This window comes from Fomitopsis serialis (assembly GCF_022376445.1).
Source record: "Fomitopsis serialis strain Sig1Antser10 chromosome Unknown B0H18scaffold_216, whole genome shotgun sequence".
Taxonomy (NCBI): Eukaryota; Fungi; Basidiomycota; class Agaricomycetes; order Polyporales; family Fomitopsidaceae; genus Fomitopsis; species Fomitopsis serialis.
In genome coordinates, this window is record NW_025955176.1 from 53,846 (window position 1) to 64,082 (window position 10,237).

A 10,237-nucleotide genomic window follows, 5' to 3' on the forward strand; every position below is an offset into this window, starting at 1 on the left:
GAACCTGGTTCGGAGCAGCCAGCACACAGTAGTTCGGAAGGCATGTGTGCATAGAGTAAGAGGTTTACAGAGATCCTGATTACCGAAATTCTATGACACGACCGTCCAAGGAAATAGGTAACTATGAATCACAACAACAACGGTCCAGAGTTCAGAAGAGAGCCGCGCCAACCAAGCCCATCAACGCAGTAAGACCGAAAGCACCAACGGAGGTGCGGCCAGCGCCGTTGCTGCTGTTGGTCGAAGAGGTCTTAGCCGCGCTGGACGAGGCCGAGCCAGAAGCCGAGCCCGAGGACTTGGCAGCCGATGCACCAGTCGTGGACGCCCTGCTCGAAGATGAGATTCCATTGTAACAGCTTGGGTGACAGGAAAAGCGACTTACGCAGCAGTGCTGGCACCGTTCGTCGCAGCGGTCGCGGAAGCAGTACCAACAGAGCCACCACTCTCCGTCACAGAGGTGTTCACACAGCTCGTGCCAGAGCCAGAGGCGACGGTCTGCTGGTCAGACAAAGCGTTGGCGCCAGTGCTGTCCTTCAGCACAGTCGTGCTAATGACGATACTAATTAATACCAGCAAAAGACGGTCGTTACAGTACTTACAAGGAAGTGCCTTGGGCCAGGTCAACGGTCCAGGTGTAGCTGGTACCGCTAATCTGACCAAAGTTCTTGATCTGCACGACCACCGTCAGGCATTTGCTTTGAACACCACTACGGGCATACTTACCGCCGCAGCACTGGTGTCCTTGTTCGGGACGAGGGACAAAAAGTAGGGAGCAACTCCACCGTTCCAGGTGAAGAGCACGGGCTCTGCGGGCACAACGCGTCAGCACACACCAATACTTCACGCGCCATCGCAGCATACCACACTCATTGACGCCAGTGGTGCTAGGGGATTTGTCAGATCATTACTCAACCTCATTCCCTCTACGGAAAGCTCACATGGTGTTGACAGTCAGACCACTCACGAGGGCAGGGACGACGGCGGCGAACGCAGCGAGAGACGCGAAATACTTCATTGTTGCTGAGATCTAAGGAGTGTGCGTGTTGCAAAGAGCGGAATGGTGCGCCTGGCAGGCTTGTACAGATGTCGTCGTCGTCGAAAAGACAGGAGCCGAGTTGGGTTGCAGCGAGAAGACGGATCCGGTTTATGTAGTAGCGCGCGTTGCGGCAAACGAGCGGCGCCCCAATTCCTGACAGCCCCTCCCACGCCGCTATTCTTGGAATCCAAGAATCCATATGCTGTGACCCGCGCTTGTCTTCCTTCCATCCTCCTGGGCAGGACGGCCAGTCAAGAGGAATGAATAGCTGGACAAGTACATATAGTTTGCGAGCATGAGCATGATTCCCCTTCAGACTGCAAGAAGTTGTGATGCAAGGAATAATTCGGTACAAAATTTGTTTTAAAGCCCTATCCAACTGCTACGACCCTTGGGATTGTGAAGACTCGTCTGTCCGATCTTTATCAGCCCGATGTTTTTGTTTGCCGCATCATCCTCCATAGCTGCGTTCGAGTCAATCTCGATAGGTGGGATGTCGACCGCGTCTGCCATCGGACTCGGCGACAGAACAGGCGTCGACCGGACAGATACTAGCCACCCTTCGCGGGAATCACTCCGCGTCACCGATAACCCATCCAGCGAGTCGCTGCGAGACGGCCGTGCGCTCTCTGCGTCCGTCTTCGCTCGCATAGACGTCGAGCCTGGCACTGGCAAGAACGCCTCCGCGTACCACTCGTACCAGACCTGCCGCTGGTTCGTCAGGCGCCAGATTGAGACGTGGAGTTCTGATGAGCTCGGAAGATATAGCGGTTCCTGGCGGCAGTGTCAGACGAACGACACAGAGAACCGGCACCGCGACGGATCAAACGAACCTTAAACGGGAAAAGTAGCGGGAACCAGCTCAGCATGTTCTTCGAGATGTATTGCATCCGGTCTGGGTGTATGCTCAGGCCGATGTTGCGGTAGAGTACCGCTTCGAAGTATCCGGCTAGGCCGTGCAGGATGCCCGCGTGGGGTATGTGGAACGTGAGCTGTGCGGATCGCGCATTATGACTATTCGTAGGTGGTAGGCCTAGTACACGTACACGTACATCGTATTAATAACCTCCCAGCGTACAAGGTTGTGTCATACGTACCTTGTTCGTTGAGCACAGCGTCCTTCCGAGGGTGTTCAAACTCCCAGCATTCCTGGACCTTGGGTCCACAATTGCCGCTAAGGCCTCCGCCATTACCGCTCAGAATGTTGATGGCCTGGAACATCACCACGTAAGGCGTTTCAGCTGCTTTTACGTCTTTTGTGGCCCTGGTTTCATTGAACAGCTTTGACGAGGATAGCGGCGCTATGTGTGCGGTATACGAGGCAGGTATCGATATGCCTTCCGCTGCACCGAGGTGTCAATCTCGTCAACGAGGTAGGGGCATGTTCACTCACGTTTCAAGAAGCGCATCGCCCCATCCAAGCACTCAGGACTAAGCTCGTTGTCTCCAAAAGACCCCAGCAGTTCGCTGACAAGTATGTCCACCTTCTCGGGCAGTTCGAAGGTCCGCATGTCACCGAAGAATAGCTTCACGCTCTCGCCCCAGTCATCGTGTACGCGCTGCTGTAATCTTCACTCCGGGAGGCTCAGGGGATGCGTAACGGGCGAGGAGAGGTAGTGCGTACGTGACATAAGCATTCGGGTTCTTCTCAAGTGCATAGACCAAGCCCTCTCGGCTGGCCCGTTGGAGGGCCTTCAGGCACCGCGCAACCAAAGGACCACGGCCTGCCCCGGCGACACATAGTATCCTATCCTCGGTAAGAACTAGGTGAAACCGTCAGAAGCGTAACACAAACATTTTGTCAGCCTTGTTGGGCCATTCTACGATTGCTGCGTAAACCGCCTGTCCGTCGTCTCGGGGTTCATAACCTGATGGACTTGACACACCGAAGAACATACCTCCTCGTATTGTCTATACTTGACTGGATCCTGCTCGAATGTCTGGTACGTAACGCTTTGTAGGTTGTCCATCAAGGGCTTGACTCTCTGGTCTCAGTATCACGCCGACATCATCGTCTGAGTGGCGCCTTACCTGTAGAGGAGCTTGTAAGTAATCTTGGTATCCCTGCGCGAAGTTCTCCACGGTCCCCTGAGTTTTCGATGCCTTGTACGCGGGACTGGTCTTCTCCAGATGTCGTACGTACTGCGAATAGACAACCTCCCCGCCGTTCTTATGTCGACCTGCCGTGGTACCTGACAGGATAACATTAGGTCTCAGCTGTAGAGGAAACACGGTGAGTCCTTTGCGAGTTTGGCTCGAATAACACAGAAGTCGTCCTAACCTTCATGATGTCCCGAAGAAAGCCTTGCGCTACCTTTGGCAGTACTGGGTATCCCTTCGCGTTCGCGATAAATGCAGACGCAGGCAAGAATATATGTCGTACGGGCTCTGCAGACCATTGGCTCAGAACGCTGATCACGGAAGGCATCGGGGGTGTCAAGTCCAGCGCTGCGAGTAGATGTCAGGTACTAATGGCATCACAAATCCGCGCATACGCACTGAGTGTCAGTCGCGGATTATACTCGCAGACTGTCCGGATCGCATCCCACATCTCCCAGGTCGCCACACTGGGCTCGTCGCTGAAGAGCACACTCGGGCTTGACACAGTGGTGATATTGACAGCGGACCCCGCGGATGAAGATGCGTGCAGCATGACGGGGTCGTAGATGGGTATACAGACGGAGAGCTCCATGTAGGGTACCGCGTTCAGGCAGGTGTTCACCGCCCGGGCATACGATGCGAGCTGCGATCGGTGCTTCGGTGGGGGTAGTATCGCAGACGTGATGTTGAGGTAGGATGCATATGCGAGTTCTTGGAGGAGTGCCTATAGACCATGCCGTGTGTATTCATGTCAGTCACCGGCAACCCAGATGCAGAACGACGAGATACACACCGTCTCCGAATCATGCCGCACCCAGTCGTCGGTCGCGTCCAATTCCAACCACTCGGACGCAACGGCGACCACGCCCTCCGCCTCATCTGCACGCTCGCCATCTCAGTACGGCCGCCGTCGTCCGGGTCACACACATCCCAGGACGCACCCAGTCTCGTCATCGTCACCTCATCTCTCTCGAAAGCCGGCGTCGCCCGCCACGCCTCCGCCCGCCGCTCGATCTCCACCTTGTCGTGCCCGTCGTCCGCGGGGAGGAGGCACATGCCCCGCCAGCGCGCGCGCCAGGCGTCCGTCGTGAGCGGGCAGCATATCCCCGCGTAGTCTTGGGATCGCGCGTCCGCAACGGCCTTCAGGATCGGTGTCTCGCCGTCTGCGCCCGCGCCGCTGCCGCCAGGTGATTGGAGGTCCGCGAGGGAGAGGTGCTTCGTGAAGGTCGACATGACGGCGCCAATTTTGGAGGTCGGCGGGAGAGCGCGCTGGGGTGGTGGACGGAGGTAGGATGGTGCATGGGTGGTGGGTCGAACCAAGGTCGAGCAGACTCAAGTTGGACTCACTGAGGCTGCTTTCTGCGTTGTTGCAGTCTCGCAGACGGTGCGCACAGCATCTCAGACGTAAGTTCGTGATGACCTAGACGACTCGCGCTGGACCATGCAGCGATCATGATCGACCGCGTATGCGCTCAGGAAATCGCTGGTGAGGGCGTCCTCAGAATCTGCGTATCTGTGTTCAGCTACATATAGGTGCAACTACTGCTACAACTTCAACTGCACAAGCGCAAAACATCGCTTCGTATGGGCCCCGTCAACCTTGTCCGTTGTTCCCGTCATCCATGCGTGTTCGCTTCGGACCCTCTGTCGGACCATCCTCGGCATTTTCCCTCCGCTGCCCACCCAGTGTGCTCATACCGTACCCAGTAACCACTCCTTCCAGCACTGTCCTCCCCACGACCTGCCGAAGCTCTTCGTCGGGATTTCTCCCCTCGGCTTCAGCACGCTGCATTACGTCCTGCACGGACTGGATGAGCGACGACGTGAGATGTTCTGACGCAAGGTTTTGGGCGTGCTGTGATGGTTGTGTGAGAGATGATGCCGCTGACGCTGGGTCCGTGGTAGCTGTTAGGCTGTGAAGGTATGCGGCGACCTCGGGAAGTCTTCCTCTAGGTATTGCGCCGGCTACCTGCTGGTTAGCGACGAAAGCTTCTTCGAAGAGAAAACGCTAGTCACCGAGATACCCTCGCTATTCTGCCTCTCGACAGTAGCCCCGTGTTCGACGAGCCAACGCGCGGTCTCGATGTTCTCGACTACGTACAATGGTGTATCGCCGTCGTTGTCGGTGATGTTTACGTCCCCTCCTACATAAACATTTCGGTGTGTGAGCCGGCCTTAGGGTACGGGACAATGACCTTTGGAGACAAGGTAGTCGAGAACATGGAGCTGTCCGTAAGAAGCAGCGGCATGCCTTCCCTATAGCGTGAGCTAGGTTCAATCTTCATCAAGCGATAAAACGCACATCGGCGTATACGTGTTCTCGTCAGGGATATTGGCCGATAGCGCTGCACGCCTTTTCAGCGTCGAGTCGTCGGCGAGTAAACTTCATGGCTACGGACCTTGGTCCTCGACGAGTTTCTGCGGTGCACGTTACATTAGCATGCATCCTTATCTAGCATAATCATAAGCACTCACCCTCACACGCTCGAGGTCGCCGTCGCCCGCGGCGACCCAAATATTCTTCTCGTACCGCACTCGCGTCGGGACAGGCATGGTCGTTTTGCACAACTCTCGATCGCGTTTGAGCGCCTGTCAACGCGGTGTCACGCTACGGGGGATCCCGTGACGGTTGCGTCACAGGGAAGCCGGCGGCAAGCGAGCTCGCGCCGATCATCATCGCGGTTCACTTTGGCTCGCCTCCGAAGTGCCGGTCCATTTCTCCGGCGTTGCCCCAGGAGAATGGCGTATTTACGCGTATTTCCCTAGCACAAGAACGCAAGCTGAGGATGCGGGGCGTGCGCAAGGATTCACGATGTGACGGGCGGCGTTCAAAGCCTGGAGCAGGGCCTCATATGTTGTCAGTGCTTCAGGTACAGATGCTGGCCGCAAGGTGTGCCTGCCCCTCCTCGTAAGTACATATGTAGGGCTGTGCACCTTGGTGACGAGGTTATACTCAGTCAGTGGGAGAGTAGGCCTGCGCTCCTTCACCCTCATTAGCACATCGGACATCCCACGTAGCACGGAAACAGTAGGATACCTCGTGTCAGCAAGGTCCGTGAAGTGCGTCCCAGGCAAAATTCCATATGTCGGCTTCACAATTCGCTGGACGCAATATATCCTCCCTTTGTTGCAAGGCATGCCACTGCGACGTTCCCCGGTGTCATGCGTAGCGCTGTGACGAGGAGGAGCGTCCTCTTCACCCTGGCATGGATGCCGAGCTATCACTGTTGGGGTGTCAGGAGGCTTCTCGCGTGTCCGGAGAAAGAAGTCGTCGGTCGTACGCCTCGTCCTTGTGCTGGTGCGCGCAGAGTTCGCTGCGGTGGCCAGTGCGCGGCGTCGATCACGCCCTCGTCCTCGCTGCCCGCGTCCGCTGGGCGAGATGGGCTGCTCGATCGACGACCTCGGGCGTGATTATGGCTGTCCTGACGATCGCGAGAAGCGGATCTTGTGATCGGAGGTTGATCTTCCGCCCCACGCCCACGGCCATGTCCCAGTTTGGCGCACCCCCACCGCGCGCGCCCGCCAGTGCCAGCGCAGCATCCCTGGTGGCCGCGGGCGTGATCGCGCGGGGGCGGAGGATGGGCGAGCTGCGAGGATTCCATTCATGTGTGGCGACGGGCCCCGGACACACGGGCATGTGCGCGGCCGCGCGGATGCAGACATGTCGTCCTTTGCCCGCCTAATTTGGCAGGAGAACGTGACGCGCTGGCGCGGTCGCTCGCGCCCCCGTCCGCGGTGGTGCTGCGCTGGCAGCGGGGGCGGGGCAGCGCGAAGGGCAGCGCGCCGTAGAGACAGGTAGCACCGAGCGAGCAACGTAATCAGAGTTTGGGTGCGATCGACGAAACGACGCCGGGCTGAGTTCGGTGCGGTCCGATGACCTGGGGTTGTTCGTGTTGACTTGCCTCGCCCGTGTCGCCACAGAGGCCGCTGCCCCTGTGTGCCCCCTTCTTGTTCTCAACAACGACGGCAGCCACGCCCCTCGCCCTCTTCTTTCTCCTCCCACCCATTCCTCGCAGCCAGCCAGCCTCGCTGGCGCCCTACTCTACTCCGTTGGTTTAAGCCCGCCGCAGCCGTACCCTACGTCTCCCCTAGTCCTCGTACCCTATACCATGAGCTTTCTCACTTCTTCCCAGCGGAACTACGACGGCCTTTCCCACTCGGACGTCGCGCAGCTCCCGCCCATACACAGCTCCGTTTCGAGGATCCCAATGCATCCACTTTCGTCATTCGACAACCTCCCGCCAGTCACCCAGCTTCCACCGCTGGCCTCAGCACCCCCAACACCGAGTAACGCCGTGCCTCCGTCACCGGTCCTAGATCGTCCAGTCTCTCTGCCAAAGCTTGGGCAGACACGCTGCTGTACGTGTTTCTCCCTTGCACCCCTACGATCATCCCTCGATCACTCGCTGGGTTACTTTGTCCCCGGCGCTCAAGTACTAACTTCACTCGCATACAGACTGGTGCCTCCTCACCCCGGACCTCCAATTTATCTATCTCGATCCCGTTCTCGCCCATCACCTGGGAGAACAGGCCGACCTCTTAGTAGGCAAGTCGCTTCTGGCCTACGTCCACCCGGACGAGCAGGCCTCCGCAAAGCTTGACTTGGGGAGTGTGTTGGAGAGTCGGACACTGCATGGGAGCGTCACCCGGTACGCATACACGCACCATGCGCACTGCGTCCCATACGCTAACGTCCGCCCATTGATTCGTTGACGTAACTATTTGCTCTCAGAGTACGCTATTCTCGCCTCTCGCGTGTACGCAGGCAGCTGGGTTACCAAGGGCCTACACATGAGTTCGCAGACGCAGACAAGGTCTCCGTGGATACGAACTACATGGCTGTGGACCTCGTCATCAACTGGGCGTCCGACGGGCTCGTGTTGTGCTTCATGCATGCGGTCGTGGACCTCTCGCCTCGCGATAACGACGAGCACAACAAGACGCCTTGGACCAACTGGTGTGGCACACCGTACATGAACACTGAGCAGGTCCAGATTTTGTATCAGCGCCTGCTTGCTGTCGTGCCGCAGCCGCTCTCCATGAGCCGGGTGTTTCAGATCCTGCTTAACCTGCCGGAACGTTCGTTGTACATGAGCTGGCCCCCTGAACACCAGGAGCCCGGTGGGCCGACTTCCAAGGACTTCGCGCGGCTAGCGCAGGACGTTCAAATAAGTAACGCCGTTTCCAGTGGGACGGACGCCAAGACGAGCTGTACCAGACGGTACAAGGCACACCAAACGATGCACTTCGGAGGAGACAATAGCAAGGAAGTCGAGAGCATCTTCATCCCGCACGGTATGTCCACCAACTCTAGTTCCACTCGAACAACGGCTGACCGGACGGGGTCAGGTTCTATCATCTTCGCTTGCCACAAAGTGCACCCGAGCACTCGCGACCTCAATCCCAATGACGCTGCATCCCAGTCTCAGCACTACGCTAACCACCCATACCAAGACCCGGCTCATCCTTCATACAACCTGCCGCACCTACCCGCTCAGTACCCTAGTAATATGTCTTCCACGCATTATCCGCCTTCGCACTATGCAAGCAACAACTGGTCGCACCCTCCTGAATCGTCAAGCTCGCAAACTCATTACCAATGGGACCCTCAAGGCAACTCTCTCTCGTCGGCGCCGTCGGTCAGCAGCATGCGTTCTTCGTCCTACCATCAACCTCCCCCGCCCCAGCAGCATCAATGGCCTTCCCAGCCGCCGTACCTAGATGCCCATCCGGGTGCCCCGCCTTACAGCCCACAAGGGGCACCCTCCGGATCGTCGTATTCGGCACCGCCATCACATGACGAGGCCCCACCTTCTCCCGGTAGTGACACTGTGCCTCCCTCAAGGGTCACTCACAGGCGAGGGTCGAACAACTCGAGGGAGCAGTACGGGAACGGTGGACGCAGCACAGGGAACCCGCCCATGGGCGTCCCGCGGTGCTCGAGCTGCAAGGTGACCCAGAGCCCGGAGTGGCGGAAGGGCCCCAGCGGCAAGAAGGACCTCTGCAACGCGTAAGTGCCGTGTTCTTCATTTGCGCAGAGATACACGAGCTCATGACCACACTTTGACGCCATCGGCTGACCCCTGCTCGCTTACACGCCCCCCGAAACAGATGTGGACTGAGGTATGCACGATCACGCGCGAAGAAGGAAGGCGGGCCCTCGCAGCAGTCACGCCGCCGCAAGGACCGGGTATTCAATTCGATGCAGAAGGACCACTCGCCGTCCGGTTCGCCGGGCCCGTCCGGCTACCAGTCCCTCCCGCGGCGCGGTAGCTACTACGACGATGCATCGTTCGGATCGGCGTCGTCGAACGGCTCGCCTGGCGCGCCTGACTTGTACGCCCCAACGGCGCACGCTGGGCCGAGCTTCAAGGGCCCCATGTCGCCCTCGCCCTCGCCCTCGCCAGGCGGTGGCATGCAGCATCACCCGCATCAGCCATACATGCCGTACCCGCACCCGCATCAGGGCGCCCCGCATCCACTCTTGCATGCCCCGCAAAACGCGCACGCTGACGCGCCTGGACGCTACTCGAACAGCTTCTATTCAGTGCCGCCGCCTGCACCGCCGCACCCGCACCCGCACCAGCAGCCGTCGCTGCATCACATGTCGAGCCACAGCAGTCTTCACAGCAATGGAAGCTACTCGCAGCCTCTCGCGGGCCCCGGTCAGCCGCCGCGCCTGGACCCCATCGTGCCGGTTCCATACAGCGCGGGTGGAAGGATGTCCCCGTCGCCCATAGGCGGTTCGCCACTCAGCACTAGCTTCTCCAGCGCGAGCTACGAGCGGGAGAGGCCGATGAAGATGCAAGACGACCGTGAAGGGCTGCCTCCGAGCCCTGTCAGCGCAGACCCGAGGAACAGGAGGTCGCCGTATAAGTGAAGGGTGCACGCTAGGTAGTTCCCTTCGTGCCAAGTGTACATGTCATTGTCGTTTCCTCGTTCACAGACGGACCTCGCTCGCGCCGTTCCGCAAAAGGCTCTCCCAGTAGTTTCCCGTAATATTTATCCTCGAGCAGCGCATCTCCCTTCTCCTCGTACGTGTACTTCCGCGGCGCACGCGACGCTTCGAGTCGTCCGCCCGCTCCAGACGTTTTTAGTTAG

At 58.6% G+C, this 10,237-nt stretch overlaps 4 protein-coding genes across 4 annotated transcripts; 1 reads left to right on the plus strand and 3 right to left on the minus strand.

Moving 5' to 3' along the window:
- Nucleotides 1-32: 32 nt before the first annotated feature.
- B0H18DRAFT_1051916 (uncharacterized protein) lies at nucleotides 33-1,130 on the minus strand. Its single transcript, XM_048030975.1, has 6 exons — nucleotides 939-1,130; nucleotides 862-884; nucleotides 724-806; nucleotides 600-670; nucleotides 383-547; nucleotides 33-326 (listed from the first exon to the last, which is right to left on the minus strand). Exons 1-6 carry the CDS (start codon nucleotides 1,013-1,015, stop codon nucleotides 152-154), a joined length of 594 nt encoding a protein of 197 aa, XP_047885639.1. The 5' UTR covers nucleotides 1,016-1,130; the 3' UTR covers nucleotides 33-151.
- Nucleotides 1,131-1,399: 269 nt separating this feature from the next.
- On the minus strand, nucleotides 1,400-4,369 carry B0H18DRAFT_1126782 (PRMT5-domain-containing protein; the record flags this gene model as incomplete). The annotated part of the gene is made up of 12 exons (XM_048035220.1): nucleotides 1,400-1,810; nucleotides 1,870-2,069; nucleotides 2,134-2,379; nucleotides 2,430-2,605; nucleotides 2,661-2,783; nucleotides 2,832-2,878; nucleotides 2,935-3,012; nucleotides 3,068-3,253; nucleotides 3,318-3,484; nucleotides 3,536-3,860; nucleotides 3,930-4,015; nucleotides 4,078-4,369. The coding sequence occupies 12 exons, from the start codon at nucleotides 4,367-4,369 to the stop codon at nucleotides 1,400-1,402; spliced, it is 2,337 nt and encodes a 778-aa protein (XP_047885640.1).
- A 361-nt stretch (nucleotides 4,370-4,730) lies between these two features.
- B0H18DRAFT_1088278 (ankyrin repeat-containing domain protein) lies at nucleotides 4,731-5,689 on the minus strand (the record flags this gene model as incomplete). Its single annotated transcript, XM_048032231.1, has 6 exons — nucleotides 4,731-5,105; nucleotides 5,153-5,280; nucleotides 5,332-5,387; nucleotides 5,439-5,481; nucleotides 5,536-5,554; nucleotides 5,612-5,689. The coding sequence occupies 6 exons, from the start codon at nucleotides 5,687-5,689 to the stop codon at nucleotides 4,731-4,733; spliced, it is 699 nt and encodes a 232-aa protein (XP_047885641.1).
- A 1,360-nt stretch (nucleotides 5,690-7,049) lies between these two features.
- Nucleotides 7,050-10,237, plus strand: B0H18DRAFT_1216786 (uncharacterized protein). Its single transcript, XM_048036679.1, has 5 exons — nucleotides 7,050-7,495; nucleotides 7,593-7,785; nucleotides 7,869-8,431; nucleotides 8,486-9,146; nucleotides 9,248-10,237. Exons 1-5 carry the CDS (start codon nucleotides 7,246-7,248, stop codon nucleotides 10,014-10,016), a joined length of 2,436 nt encoding a protein of 811 aa, XP_047885642.1. The 5' UTR covers nucleotides 7,050-7,245; the 3' UTR covers nucleotides 10,017-10,237.